General features: G+C 37.6%; 3 protein-coding genes, 1 long non-coding RNA gene and 1 pseudogene across 4 annotated transcripts; all 5 read left to right on the forward strand.

Moving 5' to 3' along the window:
• The first annotated feature begins 816 nt into the window (after nucleotides 1-816).
• On the forward strand, nucleotides 817-2527 carry LOC131782902 (adenosine receptor A2b-like). The gene has a single exon (XM_059099643.2). The coding sequence runs from the start codon at nucleotides 1103-1105 to the stop codon at nucleotides 2039-2041; it is 939 nt and encodes a 312-aa protein (XP_058955626.2). The 5' UTR covers nucleotides 817-1102; the 3' UTR covers nucleotides 2042-2527.
• A 1915-nt stretch (nucleotides 2528-4442) lies between these two features.
• LOC131782996 (adenosine receptor A2b-like) lies at nucleotides 4443-5366 on the forward strand. Its single transcript, XM_059099739.2, has one exon. It carries the CDS (start codon nucleotides 4443-4445, stop codon nucleotides 5364-5366), a length of 924 nt encoding a protein of 307 aa, XP_058955722.2.
• Nucleotides 5367-8476: 3110 nt separating this feature from the next.
• On the forward strand, nucleotides 8477-9411 carry LOC136282910 (adenosine receptor A2b-like; annotated as a pseudogene).
• A 3731-nt stretch (nucleotides 9412-13142) lies between these two features.
• On the forward strand, nucleotides 13143-14066 carry LOC131782987 (adenosine receptor A2b-like). The gene has a single exon (XM_059099729.2). It carries the CDS (start codon nucleotides 13143-13145, stop codon nucleotides 14064-14066), a length of 924 nt encoding a protein of 307 aa, XP_058955712.2.
• A 3979-nt stretch (nucleotides 14067-18045) lies between these two features.
• On the forward strand, nucleotides 18046-21511 carry LOC136282912 (uncharacterized). The gene is made up of 3 exons (XR_010718502.1): nucleotides 18046-18189; nucleotides 19546-19621; nucleotides 21372-21511. It is a non-coding gene; the product is annotated as an uncharacterized lncRNA (long non-coding RNA).
• Nucleotides 21512-21751: the final 240 nt, after the last annotated feature.

Raw genomic sequence — 21751 nt, forward strand, 5'->3', positions numbered from 1 at the left:
AACTCGCAAATGCGGGACGCATGTAGTGGTGATTAGGGTAGGCCTGCAGTGCACGCGATTGGATCGTTGTGCTGTGTAAATGACATAATGGTCAGAATACACCTGTCAAGAGCTGTCAAAATAAACTAGAAGAACAAATCATTCGCAAGATCTCTCGAAAAGCATTTCCAATCAACTATCTTTTCTTCTGAAGGAAATTTCTTATAAAATACACAGAAGAAAAACTAAGCTTTGGAAATTAGGTACCGCTCCTGTGACTCATCGCTCGTGTCATCATTTTTAATTATGCCAGTGGCATTTTAATATGATGACACGAGCTTGAGCATGGCTGTTTGTTCGAGATGTTATTAAATAATTATGTATGAACAAGAATTTATGGTAATTATGACCTTCTCTCTTGATGTACTGTATTATTGATGTGAGAGCTCAAAGCCAGGAAGTCTTAACTATTTTTCGCTTTTTTCAGATTACCGCAGTTAAAATGTGTTCTGTAACATAATAAGATTGAAATAAAATAGATATTTAACTGTTAGCAAATCGAAAATATGGAAATGTTTTGTTAGTTTGGCAAATACAATCCTGTGTCAATCGCACTTTCATTACTGATCCAATTCATTAAGGATTTAATTGAAAGTTTACAGACCCAAAATTTGAACTTATTCCCACGATACTTGACGATGTCGAGCAAACACCAGACAGAGGAAACATCTGGATTTGAATGCACGGGAATTCTAAATCGCCGACATGTATTTCTTTATTTCGACTCTGTAGCACCTTGTAGCGTAATACGAGTAATATGCATCATTTCCAGCCATATTTCATAATTAATTGGCTAAACTATTATTTAACTTTTTTCTTCTGTAATTCCATATGACACCTTTGTCCGCTAATCAACTACTACTTGCGTCTTCCTTTTGTCCAGCGACATCAGCAATTGAAAGAACTCGTCTGAATTTGACGTTGCACTTCAGCTGCGACATCCTAGAAGAGAATATCTTCAAGATAACTCTCAACTTTCTTCGAGAGTGACCATAGCGGTGCTACAGCGAGCCGGTGGAACCGAAGGAAGAAACTATTTTGCTCACGAATCGCGTCGATAATCATGGACGAAGTGTATTGTGACGAGTTGCTTCAGCATTATCCCTCGTTCTCGGACTTTCAAGATTTGCGTTTCACGTATATCTGCAATTGTGTCTTCAACATTTTACTCGCTCAAAACACCATTGTGTCGAACATGTTAGCGATTTTCGCGATACGAAGATGTTCGTCGTTACCACAGACTTTAAAAACGTTCCTTCTGAGTCTTTCTGCTTCTGATGTTGGTGTTGGTTTGGTTGTTCAACCAATTTACATTTCCCTTCTTATCAACTGGTTGCAACAGAATGATTCTAACTGTATCATCGCAATGGTTTATCAAATGTGCGGTACTTTTTTCTCGGTTACTTCGTTCCTAGGTGTTCTGGCTATAAGTGTGGACAGGTTCTTAGCTGTTCATCTTCATCTCAGATATAAGGAACTTGTGACTCACAGGCGTGTTGTTGCTGTGGTTGTATCCATTTGGCTGTTTAGCGCTGTTTGTTTTATACTTACATTTTGGAACCTACACCAAGATCGAAGGCTATTTCGTATGACAGGTGGAGTTTTTTGTCTGATTATCGCAACGTTTGTTTACATCAGGGTTTATTTGGTCGCACGACGACACAAAAATGAGATTCAGTCTCTGCATATACACCAAGCACAACATAGAAGCTCAGTGGCAAATTTTACTCGCCTCATCAATTCTGCCACCGTCACATTTTATGTGTATCTTGTGTTTTTAGTTTGTTATTTGCCACTGTTTATCTGCCTCGCAGCCATTCGCGTAAACAACGCGAGCACCAATTTAAAGAAACTTTTTCTTTTCTCTTTGACTCTGTTGTATCTTAATTCATCCCTGAATCCTGTAATTTACTGCTGGAAGATGCGACACATTCGACGTGCTATCATGGACGTTATACGGAACTTGCTGTTGCGGAGAAATCGCACATCACGTTGGTCCTAATCCTTTCCTTTCTATGCAATCTATTTTGATAAGTGTTAAACTTGCTATGAGATATGCAATGACTGCATGATATTTAAGGAGGATAGAAGGCAAAATGTTATAAGAACGCAATGACATTTTTCAATAAAGTTATGAGGTCGAGTTTTGGATTTGACAGGATGTAAATAGAACATGTGTTAGGCTTGCATTACGAGACCAGTGAAAATTTACAGCTCAACCAGTGGGGCTAATTTTTATCACCGGTAGAGTAATTTAACTTGCGTTTTGATTGAGTGATAACGATCCAACGGACTCTTAATGAATAAGCGAGTAACCTTCAAGCGGAAGAATTTTTTTGCTGAGGTAAATTTCTTTTTAAATGAACACCCGTTTCAGAAAACTGAGATTTTTATTCCAGTTTATGTGTAAAGAGCTGTACTAATGGTCAAAAAATTTCCTCGTCATATACAGCTCATTAAGGTGTAGCAGATGTGGGGCACAGTTAGAAGCTAGAAGACAAGTTTCTCCAACGATTTAAATAAAATAAACGTACCAGAAGTTGGTTTTCGTTTGCAACAATTAACCAAGATAATTCTTTAAGAAGGAAGTGCGCTTTTATTTAAACGTAAAGAAGACGGAATAATTAACATCCGAGTTAATGGCCTAAAATGACGTTATTTCTGATAATAAAAGCATATTTCTTTACTTAAGTTGACAGATCGGAATGGATAGTCAGTAAAGTATCATCAAACTGCTCAAGAGGCTTCTTTTCTATAAATTATAATTGGATTGCTTTTAAAATTTGTAAAAAATTTTTTTTCAAAATTGTTCTTTTTCGGCAAATCCTCATTCCCTTTTTCAATCCGAAGAATAAAACCTTATTAAACCTTTTATTCTACTCCAAAACTGAGATGTTAACCCAGGAGAACAGAAAACATAATTGGTCGTCATCCTGAATTGTGCATAAAAGGGAAAAATTTATTCATGAGTCCAGTGAACTAACGTTTAGATCCTTTAAGCTTGTTTGTTTCTTGTTAGTTCGTAGACCACCATGGCAACTTCAAAAAGGAGCTAACGTCATGCAATGACGCTCTCCCCATTCCCCCTTTCTTGGTCTCATTCTCCACGGTGAAGTGAAGGTAGGCTGTGTGTGGTTCAGATGCTGCAGGAAGCTATCGAAGTTCTCGCGATCGAAGATGGTGAAGGTGTCGTCTAGGTAGTGTTTCCGATCCCAAAGCTTGTTGGGAACGATAAAGTGATTACCTCCTCTTGAAATTCAAAACACTCCATGTAGAGGTTATAAAATGACTATATCGTGAGACAAACTATATTACTTCCTAAATAATATATGTGTAACTTGGAGTTATTAGCGGTTTATTATGATATTTCCTTCTTTGTTGGTTGCCGCTCGTATGATAATCGGAAATTTTGAAAAATACCGCGCTGTTTCCGCCATTGTTCCAAAGTAGCCATATACGGTCATTGTTAATCGTTAAACAAAGCCTGCTCAACTTTCAGCTGATCCGCTTTTCTTGATACGTGGCTGCTCACGCTCGGTTTGGTTCAAAGTTACAATGTGCTTTCGCCAATGAATCGAAAAGAGCTGGGCGCTTTACATCAAATGTCGCAAGTTTGAAAAGAAAAGGAAAACTTAACCTCACATATGAGTCAAGGGTTAAAATTTTTTCCTTAATTTAAGATAATAGTTTTGGATTTTCCAGTTTGCTTCAGAGAATGTTTTTTCGTCAACATCTTACTTGCCTGGCTTTTAGGAAGCTATACACTTGTCGTTATTTATCTAAGGAGTTGTAGAAAAAGTTATTTCTGACCGAGCTGTTCGACTGATTTCAGCCACATTTAAATATGTCAAATTCCTTCTTTTTCGTTATTATTACACCTTGGAGTGTTAACCAGAAAATTAGCAGATGATACCGACCTTTACTAAACTGCGTAGATGTCTTGACCGTTTTTATTTCAGTTAAAGAAAATTATATTTGGATAGTTTTTCATCCGTACTTATTGCTTTTAATGCATTTACTTAAAACAAAATAACCCTTAAAATGGTCCCTCACAGTGGATTAAAATTTCAAGAAGATTAGCTTAATTTTTGTTCCATATTTGGTCCATGGTTTCGAGTTTGGCCTTGGAATTTAGTCTGGTTGAAACTTTCAAACAAATATCTATTTTTACCAGAAATTACCAGGCTTCATGTTTTTCGCGAACACCCGTCTCACAGTTCCAATCCGTCGGCAACGAGGAACAAACATGTTCATCGACAGGAAATGTCACGATAGTTTTTAATTTCGTACTTAAATGGAACGTCGTTTAAATGTGATCTTGGGAAGAAAGTAGTACAGAAAGCAAGAGGTAATAGGCCGATGCCACGAGAAGAAAGAAGATGGTTCACGGCGCAAAAACCATCATGAACGAAACTATTTGTGAGGGGTTTAAATATAGCCCATCCATCTTGGAAATGAAAGATTTACGATCGACGTACATCGTCAATTGTGTTTTCAACAATTTATTAACCTATACCGCCATCATGTTGAACAGTTTGACAATCTACGCGGTGCGAAAAACGACGTCACTACCCAAGACGTTGAGAACATTGCTGCTGAGTCTTGCTGTTTCCGACATTGGTGTTGGTTTCATTGTTCAACCATTTTACACGTCATTCCTTGTCAAGTGGTTACAACTGAACGATCCAAAATGCAGCACATACAAGGCCTTCGTGGGAATTGGTCTTATATTTTCGCAAGCTTCGTTCCTGAATATTGTCGCTGTGAGTGTAGAAAGGTTCTTAGCTGTTCACTTGCATCTCAGATATCAGGAACTTGTAACACATAAGCGTGTTGTTGTTGTAGTGATCGCAACATGGGTGTTAAGTGTATCTAATTCTTTATTAGCCTTTTGGAATCTACAAGAAGTTTACTGGTTAATCTTTTGGATTATGGGGGTTACGTGCCTTATTCTTACAACTATTGTTTACACCAGGATTTATTTCATTGCACAGCGGCACAAGAATCAGATACAATCCTTACAAATGCATCAAGTGGAACAAACTGTTAAAATGGCTCGTTGTAAAAAACTAGTTCATTCGGCTGTCAGTTTCTTCTACGTATACATCTTGTTACTAGCTTGTTATTTGCCCTTCTTAATCTGCGTAAGGATTGAACATCCAAGTGTCGCCATAAAGAGATTTTGGGTAGTATCGTTGACGTTACTGTTTCTCAACTCATCCCTGAACCCTTTAATTTACTGCTGGAGGATGAGAAACATGAGGCACTCGATCTTAAACGCACTGCGGAACATGTCTCGGAACCAAAATCGCATTTCACATTCATAATTGGTGTGATTTTGCTTCGTCAAGAATCCTTAAATTCCATGTCATCGATTTTAATTGTTGCTAACTTTTATTCCTCGAGTGCAAAAAAAAACCTACGAGTTGCCATGAGTTGACACTACCAAGACATTCCCAACCCAGAAGATGACTTTGTACGTTATAGTGACAAAGGCTCATAAATAGTCTACATCTACGTCGCTCTACAGTCAAACCGTGTTCCCCCAACTGAGAGGTAGCTGAGGTAGTCACACAGTCAGATGCGAACAACTTTTTAAGACATCGAAGACGCAATTTAAGATAAAGTTGAACGCATATATTTGAGTCAGACAATGAAAAATGAGACTGAACCAACTCTTCGCAAAACAATTCGTTCAAGATGATCAACTAGAAGCTTGGAACAAAAACAACGATTCACGATTATAATTCAGGCCATCTTCTGATCTCTTAGAGCAACTACTCTGTTATCTCTATAAGGTAATGGAAGATTTCACTTGAACGAGATCAGTGAACTATTTGCCAGGCAATATCTCGCTTCTTTTTGGGTTTTATTTTTAGTTTAAGAATTACGACCTTCCTAGGAAAGAGCTTTGAACAACACAAAGGTAGTGGTTGAGATAAGTTGTTTCGTTTTTGGATGAAACTTAGCGATTCTTTCGGAAGTTAGTTGTTTCAACGATTGTTCTCAATTACTGAACACCTTACGACATTTTCAGCGCGGGTAGGTAGAAGCCGCATTAGTGTATGCTATGTTATTTATTTTTTAAAAGGAGGGATAATATTCGATTGATTTACCATTGTGCTTAACTTTGCCCTGTGTTTGGTCTGCCACCCGCCATACCCTTTTGCAATCGGATGCAAAATTTAATCAATCGCGACTTGCTCACTCTTGCCGCGCAGGCAGTTTGGTATTACTTACAATTCCTTTTGGCTTGTTAGTATATTTTCTTTCGTTTACGACACTTCATGAAGCGCTCTAAATAAAACATGGCTCTTTTGAAATTGTGGGGAAAAAAAGCGCAAGTAAACACCATAGTTAAGGATTAAAAGGTTTTAGTTTGTATAAATTGACATACAAGCCATTAACCTTAATCTCCTGATCTGTTTTACGCAAGAAGTTGTACAAAAGGGCTATTTTAAGTGGTCCTGTTTCCGAAGATTTTAGATTGTTTGTAAATACAATGTAAACAGACTCAAGGGAGAATTAATACTTTTTCAAAGGACAGTGGAGAAGCAAGCTAATTAAGGTTTATTTGTCAATATGGTTACACCTATGGGCAATTGGTATCAGCTCTTAAAGAGCTTATAATTTGTCGCTCGTTGTAGTTAAATTTATGATCTTTGTAATGGGAATTCCCTTTCTCTCTCCTTCCCGCCCTTCCTCTCGCGAAAAAGCAGGCATCTCAGAGTTTTCTTAGTAAGCTTTTACAGACCGGTGAAAATTTACATCTTAACCAGTGAGGCTAATTATTATCACCGGTGGAGTAATTTGACTTGCGTTTTGATTGAGTGATAAGGAAGGGATCCAACAGACAGTTAACAAATAGGCGAGTTAACCTTTAAGCGGGAGGTTTTTTGTTTAGTTAATTTTTTTTTGTAAATGAACCCCCGTTTCAGAAAACTGAGCTTGTTGTTTCAGTTTATGTGTAAAGAGCTTTACTAGTGCTTAAATAAATTTCCTCGTCATACAAAGCTCATCAAAGATCAAAGAAACCAGAAGTTGGTTTCGTTTGCAACAATTAACCGAAATACATCATTAGGATGATCATAAGAAAAAGTTATTTCTTATCGAACTGTTCGAAGGATTTCAGCCACATTTAAATATGTCCAACTCCTTTTTCATCGTTGTTACACCTCGGCGTGTAAACCACAAAATTCGTAGATGATACCGACCTTTACAAAACTGTTTAAATGTCTTGAGAGTTTTTGTTTCAGATAATGGAAATAATATTTGGCTAGTTTTTCATTAGTACTTATTGCTGTTAATGCATGTACTTAAAACAAAATGACCCTTAAAAATGGTCCCTGGATTAAAGTTTCAAGTGGATCAGCTTAGTTTTTGTTCCGTATTTGGTTCATGGTTTTGATTTGGTCTTAGAATTTAGTTTGGTTGAAACTTTCAAACAAATATCTATTTTTACCTGAAATTACCAGGCTTCAAGTTTTTTGCGAACACCTGTCTCACAGTTCCAATCCGTCGACAACGAGGAAAATACATGTTCGTCGACCGTAAATGTCACGATGTTTCTTAATTTCTTGCTTGAATAGAACGTTGTTTAAATGCGATTTTGAGAAGTAGCGCGCTAAATAGTACAGAAAGCAAGAGGTGATAGACAAATGTAACGAGAAGAACATGGTTTACGGCCCAAAAACCATCATGAATGAATCTATTTGTAAGGGGTTTAGGTTGTGGATTTTCCCCTTTGCTTCAGGGAATCTTTTTTTTCGTCAACATCTTATTTGCCGGGCTTTTAGAAAGCGACACTTGTCATCATTTATGTAAGGAATTGTAGAAAAATTTATTTCTGACCGAACTGTTCGACGGATTCAGCCACATTTATGTCCAACTCCTTCTTTTTCATTGTTGTTACACCTCGGCGTGTAAACCACAAAATTCGTAGATGATACCGACCTTTACAAAACTGTTTAAATGTCTTGAGAGTTTTTGTTTCAGATAATGGAAATAATATTTGGCTAGTTTTTCATTAGTACTTATTGCTGTTAATGCATGTGCTTAAAACAAAATGACCCTTAAAAATGGTCCCTGGATTAAAGTTTCAAGTGGATCAGCTTAGTTTTTGTTCCGTATTTGGTCCATGGTTTTGATTTGATCTTAGAATTTAGTTTGGTTGAAACTCTCAAACAAATATCTATTTTTACCATAAATTACAAGGCTTCATGTTTTTTGCGAACATCTGTCTCACAGTTCCAATCCGTCGGCAACGAGGAAAATACATGTTCATCGACAGTAAATGTCACGATGTTTCTTAATTTCTTGCTTAAATAGAACGTCGTTTAAATGCGACTTTGAGGAGTAGCGCGCTAAATAGTACAGAAAGCAAGAGGTGATTGACAAATGTAACGAGAAGGACGTGGTTTACGGCCCAAAAACCATCATGAACGAATCTATTTGTGAGGGGTTTAGGTATAGCCTCTTCATCTTAGACATGAATGATTTACGATCGACGTACATCGCCAATTGTATTTTCAACAATTTCTTAACCTACAGCGCCATCATGTTGAACATTTTGACAATCTACGCGGTGCGAAAAAACGTCCTCACTACCCAGAACATTGAGAACATTGCTACTGAGTCTTGCTGTTTCCGACATTGGTGTTGGTTTCATTGTTCAACCATTTTACACGTCATTCCTTGTCAAGTGGTTACAACTGAACGATCCAAAATGCAGCACATACAAGGCCTTCGTGGGAATTGGTCTCACATTTTCTCAAGCTTCGTTCTTGAGTGTTGTCGCTGTGAGTGTAGACAGGTTCTTAGCTGTTCATCTGCATCTCAGATACCAGGAACTTGTAACTCATAAGCGTGTTGTTGTTGTGGTGATCGCAACATGGATGTTAAGTGCATCCAATTCTTTATTAACCTTTTTGAATCTGCAAGACGTTTGCCTGTTAACCTTTTTGATTATGGGGTGTGTAGGGGTTATTCTTACAACTATTGTTTACACCAGGATTTACTTAATTGTCAAACGGCACAGGTATCAGATTCAGTCCTTACAAATTAATCAAGTGGAACAAACTTCTGAAATGGCTCGTTTTACAAAACTAGTTCATTCAGCTGTCAGTTTCTTCTACGTATACATCTTGTTACTAGCTTGTTATTTGCCCCTCTTAATCTGCATGAGGATTAAAACTCCCAAGTGTCGCCAGAAAGAGATTTTTGGTAGTATCGGTGACATTTCTGTTTCTCAACTCATCCCTGAACCCTATAATTTACTGCTGGAGGATGAGAAACATGAGGCACTCAATCATAAACTTACTAAGAAACATGTCTCGGAACCGAAATCGCATTTTACATTCATCATTGGTGTGACTTTGCTTTGTCAAAAATCCTTACATCTCATGTTATCGATGTTGACAATTGCTAACTTTCATTCCTCGAGTGCAAAAAAAAACCTACGAGTTGCCATGAGTTGACGCTACAAGGACATTCCTTAACTAGAAGATGAACTTGTGCGCGATAGTGACAAAGGCTTATAAATAGTCTACATCTATGTCGTTCTTTGGTCAAACTGTGATTCCCCCAACTGAGAGGTAGGGTGGTCACAGTCAGATGCGAACAACGTTTTCAGACATCGAAGACGCTACACAAATAAAGATAAAGTTCAACACATATATTTGAGTCTGACAATGAAAAATGAGACTGAAGCAACTCTTCGCAAGACAATTCGTTCAAGATGATCAACTAGGAGCTTGGAACAAAAACAACGATTCACGATTATAATTCAGGCCATCTTCTGATCTCTTAGAGCAACTACTCTGTTGTCTCTATAAGGTAATGGAAGATTTCACTTGAACGAGATCAGTGAACTATTTGCCAGGCAATATCTCGCTTCTTTTTGGGTTTTGTGTTTAGTTTCAGAATTACGACCTCCTAGAAAAGCGCTTTGAACAACGCAAAGGTTTTAGTTAAGATAAGTTGTTTGGTTTTGGGATGAAACTTGACGATTCTTTCGGAAGTTAGTTGTTTCAACGATTGTTCTCAATTACTGAACACCTTACGACATTTTCAGTGCGGGTAGGTATGCGATAGACTGCGATAGCGTTAATTATTTTTTCGAAGAAGGGGTGATCTGCGATTACTTCACCATTGTGCTTTACTTCGCCCTTTGATTTGTTTGTCACCCGCGCGCCATTCCCTTTAGCAGTCGAATGCAAAACTTAATCAATCGCGACTTGGTCACTCTTGCTGCGCAGGCAGTTTGGTTTTACTTACAGTTCTTTTTGGCTCGTTAGGATATTTCCTTTCGTCCTGGTTGGCCATTGTGATGTCTCTAGTTTTATATTTGCGATGCTTCAATAAGCACTCAAATTATATCACAGCTCTTTTGAAATGTTGGGGAAATAAGAGTGCAAGTAAATACCATTGTCAAGGATTAAAAGGTTTTAGTTTGTATGAATTGACATACACCCTATTAACCTTAATTGCCTAGACCCAGTTGTTCGAGGAGACCGATTAGCGCTAACCCGGTTAGATTAAAATTTAACCCTGGGCCAGGGTTAAATTTTAATCTAGGTTTCTATATCTCTCTGTTCAAAAGCCGTTTAGGATAACTTTCTCCTTATGTTTTTAGAGCATTCAATAATCAAATTGAAGACAAAAAGAGTTACGCTGAATTTTCTTTTCAAGCCCTCAGATTTTTAAATCTGTTTCCACAGATTTTAGCTTGTTTGTAAATACAATGTAAACAGACTTCCGGGAAAATTGGTGCTTTTTCAAGGACCAGTGGAGAAGCAAAGTTTATTTGTCAATATGGTTAAACCTCTGGGAAATTGGAGTCAGCTTTTAAAGAGATTATAATTTGTCACTCGCCATAGTTAACCTTATGATCTTTCTCAACGGAATTCCCTTCCCCGACTCCTCTCGCGAAAAAGCAGGCATCGCAGAGTTTTCTGAGTAAACTTTTATAGACCGGTTAAAAATTTACAGCTGAACCAGTAGGGCTTATTGTTATCACTGGTAGAGTAATTTAACTTGCATCTCTATTGAGTGGTGAGGATCCAACGGACTCTTAATGAATAAGCGAGTTACCTTCGAGCGGGAGGTCTTTTTATTAAGTTAAATTTTTTTGTAAATGAACACCCGTTTCAGAAAATTGAGCTTGTTGTTTCAGTTTATGTGGAAAGAGCTTTACTAGTGTTAAATAAAGTTCCTCTTCATATGTAGCTCATTGAGGTGTAGCAGATATGGGGCAGAGCTAGAAGGCAAGTTTCTCCAGCGACTTAATTTAGGAGAACAAAGAAACCAGAGGTTGGTTTTCGTTTGCAACAGTTAACCGAGATACTTCATTAGGAAAGGAGTGCAACTTTATTTAAACTTAGAGAAGACGAAATAACTAACATCCGAGTTAATGGCCTAAAATGACGTTATTGCTGATAATAAAAGCGTATTTGTTCACTTAAGTTCAGGATCGGAATGGATAGTCAGTGAAGTATCATTAAACTGCTTAAGAGGCTTCATTTCTATAACTTTTAGTTGGATTGCTTTTAAAATATGTAAAAACCGCTTTCCTCAAAGTTGTCTTTTCTCGACAAATCCCCATTCCTTTTTCAATCCGAAAAATAAAACCTCATTGAACCTTTTATTTTACTCCAAAACTATGATTTTTACCCAGGAGAACATAAAACATAATTGACTGTCATCCTGAATTGCACATAAAAGGGAAAAAAATTCATTCTTGATTCCAGCGAACTAACGTTTAGATCATTTTAAGCTTGTTTGTTTCTTGTTTGTTCGTAGACCACCATGGCAACTTCCAAAAGGAACTAACGTTGTGCGATGACGCTCTCCCCACCCCCCCTGTCCTGGTCTCTGTCTGCACGGTGAAGCGAAGGGAAGGCTGTGTGTGATTCAGATGCTGTAGGAAGCTGTCGAAGTTTTCCCGTTCGAAGATGGTGAAGGCGTCGTTTACGTAGTGTTTCCGATCCAAAGGCTTGTTAGGGATGATGGAGTGATTGCCTGACCTTTAAATTCATAATAATCCATTTAGGGGTTAGCAATAACAGGTTTTAAAATGACTATATCGTGAGACAAACTATATTACTTCCTATATAATATAAGTGTAACTTGGAGTCATTAGCGCCGGGTTAATTGCGATATTTCCTTCTGTTCTGATTGGTTGCTCACGCTTAGCTTGGTTTAAAGTTACCATATACTTTCGACAATGGATCGAAAGGCTGGGTGCTTTAGATTAAACGTAGCAAGTTTGAAAAGAAAAGGAAAAGCTAACTTCACATATGAGTTATGGATTAAAATATTTATTTAATTTAGGATGATAGTTGTGGATTTTCCCGATTGCCTCAGGGAATCTGTTTTTTTTTTGTCAACATCTTATTTGCATGGCTTTTAGAAAGCAACACTCGTCATTATTTATCTAAGGAGTTAAAGAAAAAGCTATCTCTGACCGAGCTGTTCGACTGATTTCAGCCACATTTATATATGTCAAATTCCTTCTTTTCCATTGTTGTTACACCTTGGCGTTAGGCGGCCTGAAGTCAATGATAACTTTACCGTCCTTCTTGGGCCAGTTTAAACCAGAAAATTCGCAGATGATACTGACCTTTACTGAACTGCGTATATTTCTTGAGAGTTTTTGCTTCAGTTGATGGAAATTATATTCGGCTAGTTTTTCATTAGTACTTATTGCTGTTAATGCATGTATTAAGAACAAAATGACCCTTAAAAAGGGTCTCTCACAGTGGATTAAAATTTCAAGTGGATTAGCTTATTTTTTGTTCCGTATTCGGTCCATGGTTTTGAGTTTGGCCTTAGAATTTAGTTTATTGAAGCTTTCAAATAAATATCAATTTTTTTACTAGAAATTAGCAAGCTTCGTGTTTTTTGCGAACACCTGTCTCACAGTTCCAATCCGTAGGCAACGGGGAACACACATGTTCAACGACAGGAAATGTCACGATAGATTTTAATTTCTTACTTAAATAGAACGTCGTTTAAATGCGGTCTTGGGAGGTAAATAGTACAGAAAGTAAGAGGTAATAGATGTCATGAGAAGAAAGAACATGGTTTACGGCCCAAAAACCACCATGAACGAATCTATTTGTATGGGGTTTAGGTATAGCCTATCCATCTTGGACATGAAAGATTTACGATCGACGTACATCGCCAATTGTATTTTCAACAATTTATTAACCTACACCGCCATCATGTTGAACATTTTGATAATCTACGCGGTGCGAAAAACCTCGTCGTTACCCAGGACATTGAGAACATTGCTGCTGAGTCTTGCTGTTTCCGACATTGGTGTTGGTTTCATTGTTCAACCATTTTACACGTCATTCCTTGTCAAGTGGTTACAACTGAACGATCCAAAATGCAGCACATACAAGGCCTTCGTGGGAATTGGTCTCACATTTTCTCAAGCTTCGTTCCTGAGTGTTGTCGCTGTGAGTGTAGACAGGTTCTTAGCTGTTCATCTGCATCTCAGATACCAGGAACTTGTGACTCACAAGCGTGTTGTTACTGTGGTGATCTCAATTTGGGTATTAAATGCATTCGTTTCCTTGATGGCATTGTGGGCCTCTTTCGATACTATTTGGTTAATTGTTGCAGTTACTGGAGCTTTTGGTTTCATTGTCACTATTGTGCTGTATAGCAGGATTTATTTCATTGCACGGCGACACAAAAATCAGATTCAGTCCTTACAAATACGACGAGTGGAACAAACTTCCGAAATGGCTCGTTTTACAAAACTAGTTCATTCAGCTGTCAGTGTCTTTTACGTGTACATTTTGTTACTAGCATGTTATTCGCCCTTTATAATCTGCATGGGGATTGAAAATTCAAGTGTCGTCACAAAGAGATTTTGGGTAGTATCTTTGACTTTATTGTTTCTCAACTCGTCCCTGAACCCTATAATTTACTGCTGGAGGATGAGAAACATGAGACACTCAATCATTAACGTTCTGCGGAACATGTCTCGGAACCGAAATCGCATTTCACATTCATAATTAGTGTTGCTTTGTCGCTCTAAATAAAACATGGTTCTTTTGAAATTGTGGGGAAAAAAGAGCGCAAGTAAACACCATAGTTAAGGATTAAAAGGTTTTAGTTCATATAAATTGAAATATGAGCCATTAACCTTCATTGCCTGATCCTCTCTATGAAGAAGTGGTACAAAATAGCTATTTCTAGCAATCCTGTTTCCGAAGATCTTAGCTTGTTTGTAAATACAGTGTAAACAGACATAAGGGAGAATTAGGGCTTCTTCAAGAAGCCGTAGAGAAGCAATGTTTATTTTTCAATATTGTTACACCTATGGGAAATTGGTGTCAGCTTTTAGAGAGCTTATAACTTGTCACTCATCGTAGTTAACTTTATGATCTTTGTCAACGGAATTCCTATCTCCTCCTCTCGCAGGCATCAGAAATTTGTAGCCTGCTTAGAATATGAAGATTCGTGCATTTCAGGTTCAATTAAACATGATAGAGAATATTAGCTTTTATTTCGGCATAGCTGCTATTGGAGGCCCTTCAATTGAGATATTTTATTAAAATGATAACAGACAGTCTAATTCTCAAGCGGGCTAGAACAACTAACTAAACATTAAACTGTGTTATGCCGGCTAACTTTCATTTGGCTGGCGTAGGCTTTTGTTTGCTTAGCAAGGTAATTTGGTTTGATGGACTGAGTTGATGACGTAAATTGGCCATCGTAAAGAGTTTCAAAACTGAAGTTTCGAGCGTTAGCCCTTCGTCGTTCGCTCTGACCCACCGACCCAGCACCACTTTTTTTTAAAACCTACCCCCTTTATTCTTGTCTTTACTTACTTCATTTTCCTGGGTTGGAGAGAACCACAAGGATTCAAATTGCATAAAAAAAGCATGTTGCGACAAAAAGTGGGTGATAATGGTTTGAGGCCGGTTTAACTCTTAAAGCTTTGAATTTTACATGCTGGCAGCGTTCTATGAAATATCTCAATTTGTCTTCCATGTCGGAAATTTCTTAGCTACACCTTTTTATAGTCACCTGCCTCTAAATGGTCTGCGGTTCGCTGTCAGATAAGACACCGCGTGTGAATTAACAGGAAATATATGATGCTCCTAATGTCATACTTAAATGGAACATCTATGATAGCGAACTCGGGAAGCATCGCGACAGTAAGTACAGAAATCACTTAAAGGTAGGTACGGAAGTAGTCGACAAGTGCATTGAAGAGAAAAATCGCTATTACTGTCCAGAGTAATTATCGTTAACCACACTTTTTTGTAAAACGTCGTACGGTCTACATCACCCAACCATCTCGGAAATGAACAATTTTCGGTCGACCCACATCGTCAGTTGTAAAAGATACTGACAAAATTATCTCACAAACCCGGGAACAAACAGTTTGTGAGACTACAAAGTAATAGTCGAACAAAACAGGGAACAAAGTTACTAACACAACAGTTTACCGAAGCTAGAAACAACAGGTGCGCGAGAAAGTAAAGTAACATTCGAATATACTGGCAACAAAGAGTGCGCAATACACTAAATTAGCAGTCAAACAAACAAGAAACAAATTGTGCAGAAGATACTAACGTAACAGTCGAACGGAGCCGAGACCAAGTAGTGCGTAAGATACTAACGTAAAAGTCAAACAAAGCAAGAAACAAATAGTGCGCCAGATACTTACGTAACAGTTAAACAAACCAAAAAACAATTAGTGCACGTAACGTAACAGTCAAACAAACCAGGGAACAAGTAGTGCGCGAGATACTAACGTAACAGTCAAACAAACCAAGGAGCAATTAGTGCGCGAGATACTAACGTAACAGTCAAACAAACCAGGGAACAAATAGTGCCCGAGATACTTACGTAACAGTCAAACAAACAAAGGAACAAATAAAGTGTGAGATACGAACGTAACAGACAAACAAACAAAGGAACAATTACTGCACAAGATGCTAACGTAACAGTCAAACAAACAAAGGAACAATTAGTGCGCAAGATACTAACGTAACAGACAAACAAACCAAGAAACAAATAGTGCCCAAGACACTAACGTAACAATCAAACAAACAAAGGAAAAAATAGTGCGCGAGATACTAACGTAACAGTTAAACAAACCAAGGAATAAATGGTGCGCGAGATACTAACGCAACAGTCAAACAAAGCAGAGAACAAACAGTGCGCGAGATACGAACGTAACAGTCAAACAAACCAGGGAACAAGTAGTGCGCGAGATACTAACGTAACAGTCAAAGAAACCAAGGAACAATTAGTGCGCGAGATACTAACGTAACAGTCAAACAAACCAGGGAACAAATAGTGCGCGAGATACTAACGTAACAGTCAAACAAACAAAGGAACAAATAAAGTGTGAGATACTAACGTAACAGACAAACAAACAAAGGAACAATTACTGCGCAAGATGCTAACGTAACAGTCAAACAAACCAAGAAACAAATAGTGCACAAGACACTAACGTAACAATCAAACAAACAAAGAAAAAAATAGTGCGCGAGATACTAACGTAACAGTTAAACAAACCAAGGAATAAATGGTGTGCGAGATACTAACGCAACAGTCAAACAAAGCAGAGAACAAACAGTGCGCGAGATACGAACGTAACAGTCAAACAAACCAGGGAACAAGTAGTGCGCGAGATACTAACGTAACAGTCAAACAAACCAAGGAACAATTAGTGCGCGAGATACCAACGTAACAGTCAAACAAACGAAGGAACAAATAGTGCGCGAGATACTAACGTAACAGTCAAACAAACAAAGGAACAAATAAAGTGTGAGATACTAACGTAACAGACAAACAAACAAAGGAACAATTACTGCGCAAGATGCTAACGTAACAGTCAAACAAACCAAGAAACAAATAGTGCACAAGACACTAACGTAACAATCAAACAAACAAAGAAAAAAATAGTGCGCGAGATACTAACGTAACAGTTAAACAAACCAAGGAATAAATGGTGTGCGAGATACTAACGCAACAGTCAAACAAAGCAGAGAACAAACAGTGCGCGAGATACGAACGTAACAGTCAAACAAACCAGGGAACAAGTAGTGCGCGAGATACTAACGTAACAGTCAAACAAACCAAGGAACAATTAGTGCGCGAGATACCAACGTAACAGTCAAACAAACGAAGGAACAAATAGTGCGCGAGATACTAACGTAACAGACAAACCAGAGAACAAATAGTGCGCGAGAGACTAACGTAGCGGTCAGACAAACTAAGGAAAGAAAGAGTGTGAAAGAAACTAACGTAGCAGTTAGAGATTATCTAGCTATTATTATTATTTATCTAGAGATTATCTAGAGATTATTTTTAAGATGCCGTGACGATTCAAGTTTGCACAAGGTCAAGGAAGATCGAAAAAAATTATCCATTGGTGAGTTAACTCGTTGTTGTACAGATGAACGGAAAATTATTTTACATCTGTGATTTTTTTGTATCTTTGGTCGTGATGAAAGTAAACGTTCATTAATTTGCTGTACAGTGTTCCTCGATTTATTGGCGTTTAAAAATGTATTAAAGGATTGTTTACATATGCCGACAAGGAGAAGTTGTTGTCGATCATTTCCATCACTCTCATCGTGTGAATGTTTGCCGGTTCATGACTGTTATCATCATCATCACTATCATCGTCATCATTATTTTTATCATTATTATTATTATTGTTACTATTTTATGTTTTCTCTTATATCATTTTGGCTAAGTCGCCTTCAAATCTTTAGATTTGCTATTTTACGTGAGAAAAAGGGCAACCTTTAGAAAGACATTTATTCGTACTTAGAAATATCTTGCCGCACATAAATCTTAGACGTCTGATATAAAAATGTTACTACCAGAAATCAAACATTCTGCCCCACTCCTCAAGGTGTCATTTTACCCACTGATTGTGAGGCACGCGGATAGCTAGAATTGAATTGCAAATCTACTTGTGATCATTAAGTATTCATCGTACTTGTGTCAGGATCTTTACACGTGGAGTCAGAATTATGCTTTCCTGTCTGGTTTAAAGCCTTAAACTGCAGCTTTTGGACGGAAACCTCTCATCTTACATGTCTTAGACGGTTAGAACATCTGACGGTAGAAGTTAAAACATTTTGGTATCTTGAATGTCGACTTTTGGTGAGTAACGGTCTTCGCACACAGGTTGCAGCTAGCGATGACAGGTCAACGTACAGTTTTAAACCATGGGAAGACTTAAGCTTAGTCTTCGTTGAACTCATGTTAGTGATTCAGCTTCTTTCTTTGCTGTTCATAATATACAATTTACCTACAAGATTGCGTGCTTTAACTGGCGTCAGCTATTCTCTCTATCCGTTACAAACAATATCGAAATAGCGATACTTAGTAACTGCAGAGGTTTCATAATTAAATTACTTGTATGCATCATCGTAATTCTGGGAAAACATATTTTTATAATTAGTGTACTGCTATTGCTTAAATATTATTTGAGTAGACCTCGGAAATTCTTTGATATAAGTAAACAACTGAACGGAGAGAGAAACAAACAAATATTATCATGATATGGGGATCGGGCTTTTCCCATCGCTGCATCGAGCCTTCCAGCATCTGTTAGGAACGCACCTCTACTACCTACTTTTAAATCACATTTTAAGAAATATAGGGCTGGTCATTAAGTCAAAGGTTAGTCGCTGTTTAACAAAACCGCCATCTTCAATTTGGCCGAACCTATTATCTGAATAGTTATTTGTAAGATCAATGTCAGGAAGGCAGGAAGATAATTGTGGAACGACATCACTTCTCTTATAGAGCATTCCTGAGGCGCACTGCTCGCATAAAACCGCGGTTTTCGTTAGAACTCATGTAAATGATCGGCCCATAAAGTTTTAAATCGATTAATTTTAACTAGTACACCAGCCACTTGTTTTTAGAAATGATCAATTGTAATTAGGTATTCTTGGGGAGTGGGGTATGCCGGGGGTATTTTAATTTTAACATAAAATATTTCATTCGACAGGAATTTTTAACTCTTTTTTATTATATTTTTAAATTTGAAATTTTTGAACGCATCTAGACTTGTGAGGAAAAGTGGGCAATATTTTTGGGGGAGTGCCTATGAATACTTTTGAGTTTAGTTATCGTCTCAAAAACTACGGGGTAAAAACAATAACGCACCATTCAACCCACTGTTAAAATGTCACCCAAAATTCCTAGTACTGTGGCTCAGCCAGTACAGGGTGAGCCACTCTGTCTTTCTCTGGCTATCCTAATATAACTCTAATGTGTCTTTAAAGCAAAACAAAAAGATATAAGGAATGACTTTTGTTTTGAGAACTTAATTTGAATCATGCCCCTCTCCCCTCTCCCAAAAAAATCCCAAAATTTCCGATTCTTTCTCAGAGCCAGCCCGCTACAGCAATAAACTTTACTGCTGTGTGGCGAAACGCTAAAACTTCTCTGCCCTGATTTTAACCGGTTGTTCATCGCCATTGAAATTGTTTCTATATCACTTTTAAGGTAATCATAAAACAAGAAGGATGACAATGGATCGGGAACAAGATGAAGTCCATGGAAACAGATACAGTCGGTACAGGTCAGTTTATTATTTATTTCCTTGTCCAGGTTTTTCTAGAGACGGTTGGAGCTTATCTTTCTTAATCTTTGTCGCACTGTGGTGTTTTACTCTAAATCGCATAATTGAATAAAATCTCGCATTCTGATTGGTAAACGAAGCGAAGCATTTAGCGTGGAATTGCGAGTTGAAAAGAGGCTAAGTGATATTGTTTCGCATCTACATAAACATAACAACTACTTTCAAATTGTAACAAAGTTTTCTACGATGTCATTTTAAAGTATTTTCAAAACCATTATCACCTTTTGAAGAGCCAAAAGCAAATAAAAGCGTTTTTCAACGTGAGCCAGAGGTTCTTCCCTGTTATGAAATGAACTGCAAATTCTTGGAGAGGCATACTGAAAAACCTCTTTCGCTCGCGGCAACGAGAAAGCGAGAAAATCCTGTGAACGCGGCCCTGAAAATGGTAAGCAAAAGCTCAACCAAACAAGTCGAAGAAGCGACGACGGAAGAAGTGCCAGGGTCGATTGTCATATAAACAGAAGAAGTAAATACCTTTAATCGCGATGTTAAACGTTCAGTGCTTTCGCTTGGACACTTCATTTCTTTCAGTTTTGCCACGAAAGAAGTAAAAGGTGTAAATTATTTTCCTCCTCGAGCAAATGATTAGTGAAGCATGTGAAGCTTCGTAATTCGTGCGATATCGGTTTTCGCGTACAATTTAACTCGAAATTCCTTCGTCAAGTAATGAATTTTCCTATACAATTTTAAAAGAATTATTTCCAAATCCGAAGATTGAACAGAGGGAAGGAAAAACAAAAGAAGATTAAAATTTAGTGAACAAGAATTCGTCAGGAAGATTACGTCTGAATTGAGAAAAGACATAAAGGATTTGCTCAATTGTGTTTTGAACAACAATTGTAGGCATTTTCTTCTTTGACACTCTATTGCATTACAAGACGGGTAATGTCTTTAAGGGAAACTTATGAAAACTTGTAAAACGACTATCAATGTACAAAGTCGTACGAGGAAGACACCAAGAGAAGTTTCCATGGCAAAGTGACAAGGGGTGACTTTAACCTACCCCTCCCTGGTATACTTTTGTGGATCAAAGTCAGTGTCTAGGCAACTGCGCACCTACCCTCCCATAACCTAACACATGCCCTAACTTGTTTTCAATTGACTGTTGTTGGATTAAAGGAGGGCCGGGTAGTAGCGCAGTTGCTTAGACATTGATCCACTTTTGTTTACTTGAGAACAAAAATAACGAGGAGTGCTTCGTCATCGTCAAAGGTTATTTAACTGACTCGATTTATATCGTATAAATGTTTGTATACGGCAAACAGAATCGTTTAGTTTTGTCTCACTGATTTTACCGCTCAAAAAAATTAACCTATTGCTCAATTCAAATAGATGAAATACTTCATAATTATTTGAAGAATGAGAATTGATTCTTCAACTGCAAGTGATATTTGCGTTCTTTGAATCTGAACCTAGCTTGACGACGAGCAGAATATTTTGCGCGACGGAGAAAAAATACCCTTAAAATTGTTAATATTGACATCTTTTTAATTTACCCCTTCAAATGTGTCCAAGATTTCTAAACTGAATTTTAGTCGTCTGGTGTCGTAACATGACACTTGAAAATCAATCTAGCATTATGGTTATGGCTCACACTGCCGGAGGAAATCTCACCAATAGACGGCATAATGAGTAGCTTGATTAAAAGTATATCCGAAAGTAGTTACTAAATCATTTTTTATTTCTTTAGATTTGAAACATTTCAAGATCGTATGAAGAAAGAAGATTCAAGAAAAGATGATACTAGAGGGTTCAAGAATTCTGTTGACTGAAATAAAGATTTTTTTTAGTCACGTTTCATCTGATTGGGAAAAAAAGCGAATAGTCGAGCGGTGTTTGCGAGGAAATTCTGTATTGCAAGTTTGCGCTTTTAGAAGGGCCAACAGTATTTAAAAAACTAAGTCTTTTGGCGGGATAATCTTCCTTTCAGTAGAATGATTGAGAAAATAAAAATGTTCGCAAAAAATTCTAAGTCTTTTGGCGGGAAAATGGTCCATGGAAAAAAAAAGTCTGTGCCTTTGAATTGTGTCTAGTTTTGATCGAAAAATATACTAAGTCTTTTGGCGGGAA

Source organism: Pocillopora verrucosa, chromosome 8 (genome assembly GCF_036669915.1).
Source record: "Pocillopora verrucosa isolate sample1 chromosome 8, ASM3666991v2, whole genome shotgun sequence".
Lineage (NCBI taxonomy): Eukaryota > Metazoa > Cnidaria > Anthozoa > Scleractinia > Pocilloporidae > Pocillopora > Pocillopora verrucosa.